The 13,898-nt window shown below is 46.0% G+C and overlaps 1 protein-coding gene across 4 annotated transcripts in view; it reads left to right on the forward strand.

Annotated features, from left to right (window-relative positions):
- The window catches only part of LOC137358671 (calcitonin gene-related peptide type 1 receptor-like), a 133,572-nt gene that overhangs the window by 103,166 nt on the left and 16,508 nt on the right, over window positions 1-13,898 (forward strand). For all 4 annotated transcript variants that reach the window (XM_068024837.1, XM_068024841.1, XM_068024840.1 and 1 more), the window contains 2 exons: window positions 5,235-5,295; window positions 13,528-13,594. In XM_068024837.1, the coding sequence (XP_067880938.1) occupies window positions 5,235-5,295; window positions 13,528-13,594 (128 nt within the window). The remainder of the gene's footprint in view (window positions 1-5,234; window positions 5,296-13,527; window positions 13,595-13,898) is intronic.

The raw sequence follows: 13,898 nt of genomic DNA on the forward strand, positions 1-13,898 counted from the left end.
CATCAGGCAGTGGGAAAAAGATGCTCGTGGACAGGCTGTAATTGAATCGGCATGTCTGTTACCAGAACACCCTGTTAACTGGTCCAGCTTTCTCTCTCTTCTCATGGATGTTCATCAAGAGTCCTCTGTGAATTGCAACATGGAGCATGCAGCAAATGGCAATGACTTAGGACACTCTGATGGGACTGGTTTGGAAAGCTCCTTCTGATGTGAAAAGGCACCCGAATCATGCCTTCAGAATACCAATGGTTTGCTCTATAATAATTCTGTTAGTAATCCTAAAGCCTGGCTCGGGTATAAAATTAAAGCCCGACCTGGGCCCGACCCGACAATAGCTAACCTGAACCCGATCCGGGCCCAAGTCCTTTAATTTTTTTAAATGTCCGGCCTGACCCGAACCCGCACGCTGGACACAGAGTACAGACCCGAACCCGCACGCTGGACGCAGAGTACAGACCCGAACCCGCACGCTGGACGCAGAGCACAGACCCGAACCCGCACGCTGGACGCAGAGCACAGACCCGAACCCGCACGCTGGACGCAGAGTACAGACCCGAACCCGCACGCTGGACGCAGAGTACAGACCCGAACCCGCACGCTGGACGCAGAGCACAGACCCGAACCCGCACGCTGGACGCAGAGTACAGACCCGAACCCGCACGCTGGACGCAGAGCACAGACCCGAACCCGCACACTGGACGCAGAGCACAGACCCGAACCCGCACGCTGGACGCAGAGCACAGACCCGAACCCGCACGCTGGACGCAGAGCACAGACCCGAACCCGCACGCTGGACGCAGAGCACAGACCCGAACCCGCACGCTGGACGCAGAGCACAGACCCGAACCCGCACGCTGGACGCAGAGCACAGACCCGAACCCGCACGCTGGACGCAGAGCACAGACCCGAACCCGCACGCTGGACGCAGAGCACAGACCCGAACCCGCACGCTGGACGCAGAGCACAGACCCGAACCCGCACGCTGGACGCAGAGTACAGACCCGAGCCGAACCTGACACATAGTCGGCTTTGGTCAGGTGCGGGTCAGGTAGCCAGGCTTTAGCTCATGGTCCCGCTCCCCATTACTGACCCCCCTCCCGCTCTCCCGGCTCGGAGACACATTGAGACTGGGAGCAGCCCTGACACAGCCCACAGTCCCGCTCCCCATGACTGACCCCCCCACCCCCAGGTGTGAGACACTGACAGTACCTGCAGCGCCTTTTCCATCTGGAAACGGGGAAGCAACTGTTGCTGCTCAGCTGGAGCCGCGGGAAAGGATGTTGAAAAGGCCTGGTGAGGGGCTTGGCCTGGGGAATGGGGCGCGGCCTGTATCTGCATCTGGGCCCATGATGTGGGGAGGGGGTGTCGGTCTGAGGTAAAGCCTGGCTTGGGTATAAAATTAAAGCCCGACCCGACCACTGCCAACCCGAACCCGACCCGGGCCCCGAGTCCTTTAATTTTTTTAAATGCCCGACCCAACCCGAATCCGAAACATGTAGGCAGGTTTGTTCGGGTCGGGGAGCCAGGCTTTAAGTAATCCTCAGTATCTATGGGGGCCATAAGGAACCAAACTGGTTCGAGTGGTCTGGTATTCCTATGACAAGACTGTGCCAGCTTCCTGGATAGTGAGCATTCACATGCAATGTTAGGTGTTATTAACCTATTTGACATTCATTTAGCAAAACCCCGTCCTCTTGAGGTGTTTAAGTGAAGTGTGGAGAGGGACATGTAGGTGCAGTTAATGACTTCTTGCACCATTGGCAATTGCACTACATGGTAAAAGTTCCCGGCTCTCTCCCATTGCTGAGCAATGTCCATTGGGAAAGTAATAGAACGAACAAAGAATGCAGCAATAACTTGTTTCATTCAGCAGTGTACAGCCAATTGGTTCATGCTACAAATATCAACAGAATCAGCTTGAAATTTTTAAAAAATTCGTTCACGAGATGTGGGTATTAATTGCCCATTCCTAATTCTCCTTGAGTGGTGAGCTGCCTTCTTGAACCACTGCAGTCCATGTGGGGTAGGTACACCCACAGTGCTGATAGGAAGGGAGTTCCAGGATTTTGACCCAGTGACAGTGAAGGAACTGTGATCTAGTTGCAAGTCAGGATGGTGTGTGACTTGGAGGGGAACTTGCAGGTGGTGGGTGTTCCCATGTATCTGCTGCCCTTGACCTTCTAGGTGGTAGAGGTCATGGGTTTGGAAGGTGTTGTTGAAGGAGCCTTGGTGAGTTGCTGCAGTGCATCTTGTAGATGGTACACACTGCTGTCACTGTGCATCTGTGGTGAAGGGAGTGAATGTTGAAGGTGGTAGATGGGGTGCCAATCAAGTGGGCTGCTTTCTCCTGGATGGTGTCGAGCTTCTTAAGTGTTGTTGGAGCTGCACCCATCCAGGCAGGTGGAGAGTATTCCATCACACTCCTAGCCAATCTGAAGTCAATGGGAATCAGGGGGAAAACTCTGCGCTGGTTGGAGTCATACCTAGCGCAAAGGGAGATGGTTGTGGTTGTTGGAGGTCAATCATCTGAGCCCCAGGACATCACTGCAGGAGTTCTTCAGAGTAGTGTCCTAGGCCAAATCATCTTCAGCTGCTTCATCAATGACCTTCCTTCAATCATAAGGTCAGAAGTGGGGATGTTCGCTGATGATTGCACAATGTTCAGCACCATTCACGACTCCTCAGATACTGAAGCAGTCCATGTAGAAATGCAGCAAGACCTGGACAATATCCAGCATTGGACTGTTAAGTAGCAAATAACATTCATGCCACACAAGTGCCAGGCAATGACCATCTCCAATAAAAGAGAATCTAACCATCTCCCCTTGCCATTTAATGGCATTACCATCACTGAATCCCCCACAATCAACATCCTGGGGGTTACCATTGACCAGAAACTGAACTGGAGTAGCCATATAAATACCGTCGCTACAAGAGCAGGTCAGAAGCTCGGAATCCTGCGGCGAGTAACTCACCTCCTGACTCCCCAAAGCCTGTCCATCATCTACAAGGCACAAGTCAGGAGTGTGATGGAATACTCTTCAACAACACTCAAGAAGCTCGACACCATCCAGGACAAAGCAGCCTGCTTGATTGGACCATCCACCACCTTCAACATTCACTCTCTCGCACAGTGGCAGCAGTGTGTACCATATAAATGGGGGCAGAGGTTTCGGTCTGAAATTGTTAAACTTGCTGTTGAGTCTGGAAGGCTGTAAAGTGTTTTTCTCTTTCTATTGCTAACATTTGTACATGGTGCTCTCCCGGTGGCTTCAGCAGAAGTAGTGGCAGGCTGTTCTGTACTTTTCTCAGTGTCATTAGGACTTCTTGGCTGACCACCACTGGGTTTTGGAGTCCATGAGGGCCCTGTCACTGATTGGCTCCTGCACTTGTGCAGGGACAGTGTAGGCCAGCTGGAGTGGAGGCACCATTGGTTGAGGGGATGGCAATGGGTGAGACATGCAGATGTTCTGAGAAAGGTCTGCACTTGTCTTGCCTGTTTTGCCATCCTCTCCCCTGGGGCAGTGGGACATCAGTCCTACCTGTCTGAGGGAGACCAGAATGGAGGAGATCAGTGATGCCCTGGAGGCCCTGATCTAATCTGTCTACCAGCTTGTCGAATCCAGTACAGATGCTCATGGCCAGAGTCAGCACAACAGCTTTCTGCATCGACTCCTGTGAGCTTCCTGCTACAATTACCAGAGAGCTCGCCACACGCTCCATGGGGATTGCAGAGTGCAGGAAGTCAAGACATTGCCTCATGCATGTTTGAGTTGGACTCCTCCATCCTCTCTTTCCACTATGGAGAGTGTGCCTGGCAGGCCTGCCAATACCTCAGGCAGCTTCTGCTGTGCCTGCAGCCTCCTTTTCACTGCGTGCCCCAAGGTTCGGCATCTCTGTCCTGATCAGCAGAGCTTGGAGAGGACGGCACCCTCTGGCTCATAATCTCATCAGCTGTCCCTTCCACCGTTCTCTTCTCCTGCTCACTTGGACCATGAGAATTGCCAAGTGCAATGCCACCTACCTGACGAAGAGGCCCAGCCGAGGTGCTGGTGTCTGAGCTGTTGCTTGCTACACTGTATCTTGTGATGGGGCATCCTCAGAAGGTATCCACTCCTCTGAGGAGTCTTTGTCCTCTCTGGGCAAATGCTCATGCTCTTCATGTGGTTGCCCTGGAAGAGATAAAGAAAGGATAATAGCTGGAACTTTATAAATGTTGATAATGCACCGAAACACCTGATCAAAGTTGTTGATGCTCTAAGGCTCACTGAGAGTCAGGGTAGATTGTGGCTGATGAGGGCCTGAAAGCTGAAAGTAGTCACCCTGCGCTGGACCGCTAGCCTCACCATCACCAATGCTCAAGCTGCTTGAGATCTCGCTGATGCTGAGTGCCACCTCCTCCAGAGAAACTTCAACAATCTCCTGCGGTCCTCCTCTGGTCTTTACCTCCTCCCTGGCATTCTGCGCTCTCTTCCCTTGCAAGGTGGGGTATGACAGACCTTTGAGGAATGTGCGCCTCTGATGGATACAGTGCATATGGTGAAGATGTGAATCTGGAAGGGGCAAAAGGTGTAGGAATGGCATGCCTTTGAGGAAGCTGGGCACAGTGCTCTCTTAGGATGTGTAGTGAGAGTGAGTGGAGGTGAATGAGGTCCAATGAGGATTGAGGTTACTGGCAGGAGTGGAGGGAGCAAGTGGGAATTGAGCAGGTTAAAGGACTGCGGATGAGAGAAGGTGTATCAAACCCATCTGGTGAGTGCTGATGAAAGTGATATGGGGGTGAGGAGTAAGACTGACAACACTGAGTAAGAGGAGCTGCACTGCAGCATTTGGATGCCTAGAGCCATCTGCTGACCTTTCCTGACCTCGTCAGGTCATTGAATCGTTTGCCGGAACCGTATTCAGGGCCTCATGGTCACCCTCCTGCTGCTCACTTCTGCCACCTCCAACCAGGCTTCCTTCATGGTGACCACTCCTGGGAAACTGCACCTTCCTTCTGATCCTTACAACATCCAGATTCACATCAAAGCATCGGTGAAATGGAGGGTCGTCATTCTTCTTTTCACAGCCATCTGTGGTTTCTCTCCTTTCTTCCACTTTGTAGAAATCTCCTCACCACTTCCTCCATTTCATTGCTGCTCTGGTCCTTTAGCTGGTGGGAAATTGTGTCATGCCAGCGTTACGTTGTAGATTTCTCTGATGGGGGGATTGACACTGTATTTCTCTGTTTTCAGGATTCCCATTGATTCCAGCCACCATCCACGCAGCTGCCAGGAGCAAATACTTCAATGACAAGTAAGAACATCTTTAATTGCTCATCTTAGGTGATGGATGGGAGCCAGGCTTTGTTACTGTGGAATATCACAGTTCAAGGAAAATATTTGCAGCATTATGTTAGATATATGGGTTAGCTGCACAAAATACGAAATGGAATCGAGCCAAACCACTGTCAAAATGGGTGATTTGAGATGTTAAAATGGGAATAGGGAAAGAAATAAACTGGACAAAGAGTGGAGGGAAAAGGGGGAGAGGACAATTTACTGAAAGCAGGTTAAAGAGATGAAGAAAGGCCCAGGCTCTGGACATTAAATATACGTCACCCATATCAGGTTGACAATCTGTTTGAGGGTGGAGAGTAGAACTTGGTGTGATGAACAGCAGGATTTGACTCATCTGATCAGGATTAGAGTGGGGAGTGGACATGACCCCCTGCTGGTGGAAGTGTGATGGATTGGGAAATCTCCCGACTACAAGGATGCATCGCTGAGCCAGGATCAGGATTAGTTCAATCATTTTGGCCTCTGCTGGGGAGAAGCTGCAGAATGGCTGGATGTGGGGGACTCGATGCCAAGTGCCACCCACTGCCCTGGGATCAGTCTCACAGGCTTTCCTGCACTTTCATTGCGATGCCCTCAAAACCTTTCCCTGCTCTTTTCCCCCTTCTCTATTATTTCAGAAATCTCGAACAGATAGAGCAGTCCTGATCCAAATAATCTCTTAATGGCTACACAAAATTTGAATATCTGAAAGATTTTTGATTGGATTCTCTGCCTCTGCCGAACAGGAGAGGTTTTCTCTCCCAACCACGTGCTTCAATTCTCCAGGCCAATCCAGCTTCATTCTGTTTGCCATCTTGCCATTGAAAGGCGTTTGACCCAATTTGCCCTTTAACCTGAATTCCTGAAGTTCCTATACGGTTCCCATCGAGATTCCACTATAAAAGCATACAACATGAAATGTTAGTTCCCTGTGTTGCAGTCAGTTGATCCTGTCACTGCATGTTTCTAATGTCTGGCTTTAAAATTTGGATGAGGACTTTATTTTTTCAGCTTGCTGCCACTTGATTTCTGCATTATCAAGGAGCTCGGTTGCTGGCCTCATTGGTTAATCTGTTTGCAGGATCTGAAGTTCAGTTAATCCCCATCTGGCACCTTCACTCAGCCTGAAAAAAATGAACAATGGAAAATATCACTTCACCAGTGAGAATCTCTGGCTGCAGGATCAATGAATCACAGCGCCCAATTGCCAAGCTCACTCTAGTCACCACCACCGAACCCAAAACAGATCCAAGCACAGGCCTCACCCCGATCCCATCACAGACACCCCCACCATAAACCAGCTTTCTCAACCTGATTGAATGCAACAAATCGATTCCACCATTTCATGCCCAACTCCACATATCTAACCATGCTCCTTGAACATAAGAACATAAGAACATAAGAAATAGGAGCAGGAGTAGACCATTCAGCCCCTCGAGCCTGCTCCGTCATTCAATACGATCATGTCTGGTCTTCTGCTTCGATTCCACTTTCCCGCCTGCTCTCCATATCCCTTAATTCTCTGACAGACCAAAAATCTATCTATCTCAGCCTTAAATATATTCAATGATGGAACATTCACAACCCTCTGGGGTAGAGAATTCCAAAGATTCACAACACTCTGAGTGAAGAAATTTCTCCTCATCTCAGTCCTGAATGATCCTCCCCTTATCCTGAGACTGTGTCCCCATGTTCTAAATTCACCAGACAGGGGAAACAACCTCTCTGTATCTACCCTGTCAAGCCCCTTCAGTATCTTGTATGTTTCAATGAGATCGCCTCTCATTCTTCTAAACACCAGAGTTTGTGCATTTTACTGTGCAATTTACTCAGCCTCTCAAAAGAGGACAACCCTCTTATCCCAGGAATTAATCCAGTGAATCTTCGCTGTACCGCCTCCAAGGCAAGTATATCCTTCATTAAATATGCAGACCAAAACTGCACTGAATACTCCAGGTGTAGTCTCACCAAAGCCTTGTACAACTGGAGGAAGACTTCCTTCTTCTTGTACTCCAATTCCCTTGCAATAAAGACCAACATGCCATTTGCTTTCCTGATTGCTTGCTGTACCTGCATGCTAACTTTCTGTGTTCCTTGTACAAGTACACCCAAGTTTGTCTGAACATCAAAATTTAGAAGTTTCACGCCTTTTAAAAAACATTCTGCTTTTCTATTCTTATTACCAAAATGAATAATTTCACACTTTCCCACATTATACTCCATCTGCCACCTTGTTGCCCATTCATTTAACCTGTCGATATCTTTTTGCAGCCTCTTTGTGTCCTCCTCACAGTTTACATTCCCACCTAGATTTGTATCACCAGTAAACTTAGATACATTACTCTCAGTCTCTTTGTTTAAGTCATTAATTTAAATTGTAAATAGTTGAGGCCCCAGCACTGATCCTTGCAGCACACCACTAGTCACAGCCTGCCAACTTGAAAATGCCCATTTATATGTACTTAATATGCATGGATAGAAAGTGTTCAGAAAAGATATAGAAGGGAGAAAGGGAGCTGGGGTGGCAGTACTGATTAGGGAAGACATTGTAGTGTTAGAAAGAGAGGATGTCCTTGAGGGGGCATTTGGTTAGAGTTGAGAAGCAAAAAGGGTATGATGCTGCTGGGGGTATTCTATAGGCCTCCAAATAGTAAGGGAGATAGAGGAGCAAATATGCAGGGAAATCAAAGAGATGTGCAAGAACTATAGAGTGGTGATAAAGAGGGACTTTAATTATCCAAATATCGATTGGGATAATTTTAGAATAAAGGATAAGGAGGGGAAGGAATTTCTGAAATGTATTCAGGAGAACTTCCTTGATCAGTATGTTTTCGGTCCAACTAGGAAGGAGACATTGCTGGATCTGGTGCTGGGGAATGAGGTGGACCAAGTGTCAATAGGGGAGCAATTGGGTAACAGTGATCATATCATAAGGTTTAGATTAGTAATGGAGAAGAACAAGGAACAATCTAAAGTAGAATTTCTAAATTGGAAGAGGGCTAACTTCAATGGGATGAGAGGGTATTGAGCCAGGGTAAAATGGAACCAAAGACTGACAGAAAAGAATGTAACAGACCAATGGGTGATCTTTAAGGAGGAGATGTTTCAGGTACAGGCTAGGTACATTTCAACAAGGGTGAAAGGTAAGGGAACCAAAGCCAGGGCTCCTTGGATGACGAAAGAGATAGAAAATATGATGAAACAAAAAAGAGGGTATATGATGCATGTCAGGAGAATTCTTCAAGTGAGAACCAGGCCAAATACAATAAGTTGAGAGGGAAAGTGAAGAAGAAAATAGGACTGGCAAAGAGAGAATTTGAGAATAGAATGGCAGTCAACATAAAGGGAATCCAAAAATCATCATCTGGCATGTAAATAGTAAGCAGGTAGTAAGAGGAGAGTGGGACCTACTGGGGACAAAGAGGGTAATGTATGCTGAGAGGCACAGGACAAGACTAGAATACTCAATGAGTACCTTGTATCGGTGTTTACTAAGGAAAAGGATGATGATACAATATTGGTTGAAGCAGACATGGTAGAGGTAATGGATGGGGTGAAAATTAATAGAAAGGATGTACTGAAAAGGCTGGTTATGCTTAGAGTGGATAAGTCACCTGGTCCGGATGGCCTGCATCCCAGGTTGCGAAAGGAAGTGGGAGTGGAGACAGTGGAAGGGTTTGCCATAATTTTTCAATTTTCCCAAAGATACAGGAGAGGTGGCAGAGGATTGGAGAGTGGCAAATGTGACACCCTTATTCAAGAAAAGGTATAAGGACATTCCTTGTAACTACAGGCTGGTCACTTTAACATCAGTGGTGGATAAGGTTTCAGAAACAATAATCAGAAAAAAAATCAACAGGCACTTGAAGAGGTTTGAGTTAATTAAAGATAGCCAGCACAGATTTGTAATAGGCAGATCATGCTTGACGAATCTAATTGAATTTTTTGATGAAGTAGCAGACAAGGTTGATGAAGGGAATCTGGTGGATGTTGTATATATGGATTTTAAGAAAGCATTTGACTAAGTACCATATAAAAGGCTGGTTAACAAAATTGAGGCTCATGGGATGGGAGGGACATAGGAACAGGAGTAGGCCATTCAGCCCATCGAGTTTGCTCCGCCATTCAATATGATCATGGCTGATCATCCACTTCAATGCCTTTTTCGCACACTATCCCCATATCCCTTTATATCATTGGTATTTAGAAATCTGTCAATCTCTGCTTTAAACATACTCAATGACTGAGCTTCCACAGCCCTCTGGGGTAGAGAATTCCAAAGATTCACAATCCTCTGAGTAAAGAAATTTCTCCTCATCTCTGTCCTAAGTGGCTTCCCCCTTATTTTTTGATTGTGTCCCCTGGTTCTAGACTCCCCAACCAGGGGAAACATCTTACTGCATCTACCCTGTCTATCCCTGTAAGTATTTTGTAGGTTTCAATGAAATTACCTCTCATTCTTCGAAATTCTAGAGAATACAGGCCCAATTTCCCCAAACTATCTTCATAGGAAAGTCCCGCCATCCTGGGAACAAGTCTGGTGCACCTTTGTTGCACTCCCTCTATGGCAGTAATATCCTTCCAAAGGTAAGGGGACCAAAACTGCACACAGTACTCCAGGTGTGGTCTAACCAAGGTTCTATACAATTGAAGCAAGACTTCACTACTGTACTCAAATCCTCTAGCGATAAAGGCTAACATACCATTAGCCTTCTTAATTGCTTGCTGCACCTGCATGTTAGCTTTCAGTGACTTATTGACGAGGACTCCCAGGTCCCTCTGTACATCTACACTTTCTAATCTCTTACCATTTAAGAAATACTCTGCACATCTATTCCTCCTACCAAAGTCGATACCCTCACATTTTTCCACATGATATTGCATCTGCCACAATCTTGCCCACTCACTGAGTCTGTCCAAATCCCCTTGAAGCCGCTTTGCATCTTCCTCACAACACACATTCCCGCCTTGTTTTGTGTCATCCGCAAACTTGGAAAGGTTATATTTGATCCCCACATCACAATCATTGATATATATTGTGAACAGCTGGGGCCCAAGCACTGATCCCTGCGGTACACCACTAGTCACAGCCTGCCAACGTGAGAATGACCCGTTTATTTCTACTCTCTGTTTTCTGCCTGTTAACCAATCCTTAATCCATGCCAGTATATTTCCTCCTATCCCATGTGTTTTAATTTTGCTAACCAACCTCCTGTGGGGGACTTTATCAAAAGCCTTCTGAAAATCCAAGTATACCACGTGCACCAACTCCCCTTTATCAATTCTGTTAGTAACATCCTCATAAAACTCCAACAGGTTCGTCAAACATGATTTCCCAGTCATAAATCCATGTTGACTATGCCCAATCAGATCATTATTATCCAAGTGTCCATTTATCACATCCTTTAGAATAGATTCTAACATTTTCCCTACTACTGATATAAGGCTAACAGGTCTGTAATTCCCTGTTTTTTCTCTCCCTCCCTTCTTAAATAGTGGGTGACATTTGCTACCTTCCAATCTGCAGGAATAAAAAATTTGCTTAAGGACAGAAAACAGCGAGTTGTGGTAAGTGGTTGTTTTTTAGACTGGAGGATGGTAGACAGTGGTGTTCCCCAAGGGTCCAAGGGTCAGTGCTGGGACCACTGCTTTTTTTGATAGATATAAATGACTTGGATATTGGAATACAGTGTAAAATTTCAAAATTTGCTGATGATACCAAACTTGGAGGAGTGGCAAACAGTGAGGATGATACCAGTTGACTGCAATAGGACATATATAGGCTAGCAGAATGGGCAGAGAAGTGGCAAATGGAATTTAATACAGAGAAATGTGAGATGATAGATTTTGGCAGAAGAGACAGGGAGAGGCAATAAAGACTAAATGGCACAGGTCTAAAGAATGTACAGGGACAGAGGGACCTGGGGGTTCATGTGCATAGATCTTTGAAAGTGACAGGACATCTTGAGAGAGTGGTTAGCAAAGCACATGGGATCTTGGGCTTCATAAATAGAGGCATTGAGTACAAAAGCAGGGAAGCTTTATAAAGCTCTGGTTAGGCCACAACTAGAGTATTGCATCCAGTTCTGGTCACCACACTTTAGGAAGGATGTGAGGGTCCTAGAGAGGGTGCAGAGGAGATTTACCAGAATGGTTCCAGGGATGAGAGATTTTAGCTACAAGGTTAGGTTGGAGAAGCTGGGGTTGTTCTCCTTGGAGCAAAGGAGATTGAGGAGAGATTTAATAGAGGTGTACAAGATTAAGACTGGTTTAGATAAGATAGACCAAATAAAACTGTTCCCATTAGCTGATGGTAAAAGGACTCGGGGACACAGATTGAAGGTTTGGGGCAAGAGATACAGGGGGGTATGTGAGGAAGAACTTTTTCACACAGTGAGTGGTAATGACCTGGAATTCACTGCCTACGAGGGTGGTGGAAGCAGAGACGATGAATGATTTCAAAAGGGAATTGGATGGGTACTTGAGGGAAATAAACTTGCAGGGTTACAGGGATAGAGAAGGGGAGTGGGACTGACTGGATTGCTCGACAGAGAGCCAGCATGGACTCAATGGGCCTAATGGCCTCCTGTGCCCTAATCACTCTGACTCTATAATTTCATGAGCCCTTATCTTGCATACTAAACCTCTGTGTGGCAACTTATTTTGAAAACCAAGGATACTACATGTCCTGGTTCCCCTTTATCTACCCTACTAGTTAAATCCTCAAAATACTCCAATAAATTTGTCAAACATGTAAACCCATGTTGACTTTGATTGATCATACTATGATTTTCTAAGTGCATTGTTAAGACTTCCTTTATAATAGATTCCAGCATTTTGCCGATGACTGATGTCAGGCTAACTTGTCTGTTGTTCCATGTTTTCTCTCTCCCCCTCCTTTCTCAAATAGCAGTGTTATATTTGCTAACTTCCAATCTGCTGTGACCATTCTAGAATCTGGGGAATTTTGGAAAATTATAACCAGTGCATCCACTATCTTTGCAGCTACCCCTTAAAACCCTAGGATGTCGACCATCAGGTCCTGGGGATTTGTTGGCTTTTAGTCCCTTAAGTTTCTCTAATACATTTTCTCTGTTGATATTAATTACCTTAAGTTCCTCACTCTTATTAGCTCTTTGGTTACCCTCTATTTCTGGTATGTAATTTGTGTCTTCTACAGTGAAGACAGATGCAAAATATTTGTTCAAATCTCTGCCATTTCCTCATTCCCCATGATAATTTCTGTCTCTGCTTCTAAGAGACCAGCGTTTATTTTAGCTACTCTCCTTTTTGTGTATTTGTTTAAGTTTAGGATTTTTAGTTGGGACTGTGTATGTCACTCTCAAAATTAATATGGAATTTAATTGTATTATGGACACTTTTTCCCTGTGGATCTTTTACTATGAGACTACTAATTAAACCTGCCTCATTGCACGATACTAGATCTAATACTAGATTCCCATACAGCGTTCAACTTGAATCAATCCAAATAGTTTCATACATCAGCTGACTATTCAGCTCCTATGGCTCCAACAGCTTGAGAAAGCCATTAACCAAACACACATGGACAAGTGGATGGCAAAAAGTATTGTGCAAAGAGCCTAAGGTAGAATTAAGAGCCCCTGTGCCTTTTCAACAGCTTCATCTGGGCCTTATTCAGGCAACATGGAGCAATCACCATGCATTTACAAAACTTCACTCCTGAGATTCTGTCACTTCCTGTGAATTGCCCTTTCGCAATGCTGGTCTTCCAGCCAGTGTTTTAATACCCTATTCCCTCTTCATCCTGCCAACTGTTCTGGTATCTTCCTGTAGTGTGTGGAGAATACTGAATTTCCAACCTCAATATGGTTCTCCATTCTTTGAATGCATGCAGTTTCTGCTCCCTCCTATCAGCTCCACAGTTTCCGACAGGGCTCTCCATTTCCAGTTCCTTTTTCGGCTCCATTTCTGTTTCCAGTTTAATTTCCCACTCTCTGTGTACCACAAAATTGCACAGTTAGCTTTTTGTAGCAGGCAGGAGTAGCCAATCACATCCCAACAAACAAACTGAGGACATTACCTTCTGCAATGTCGAGCGTGTTATTATTCCCCAGGATCAGTTGGATAATGCACCAACCCTGCAGTGTGTGGACAATGCTGGATGTAAAAGGTTGGTAATTGATCTTGCCAGTGCTAGTGTTTGAATCTGTTCTTTCATTGTCTCTAGTTGCTGGATGAGTTCAGACACTCACCTCCTGTACATTATCCATGGCCCAATCTGTGTTGCCTTACTGGTATGTATGTCATTCTATTTTTCTAAACTATGCATGAATCAAGTAATAGAGAACACACATGCACTGTCCACTGAGCCATATAGACCAGGAAGATCACAGCTTTCATCCAAGGTCTACTAGGGCAGTGGTTTGAGGCACCAACATTAGCCTCAGTGCACTTGAACTAAGGAAAGGTAAAACTGCCAAAGTGCCACTCCTGATGACTATCCTGTGAGTTGCTAGAAAGTGCACATGTTTGGACACAGAGCAAGGACAGTATCCTGGTCAAATAGCCTGTCAGTGTTGATTCTTTAGATTTAAACTC

The sequence above is a fragment of the Heterodontus francisci genome, chromosome X, assembly GCF_036365525.1.
Source record: "Heterodontus francisci isolate sHetFra1 chromosome X, sHetFra1.hap1, whole genome shotgun sequence".
Classification (NCBI taxonomy): Eukaryota; Metazoa; Chordata; class Chondrichthyes; order Heterodontiformes; family Heterodontidae; genus Heterodontus; species Heterodontus francisci.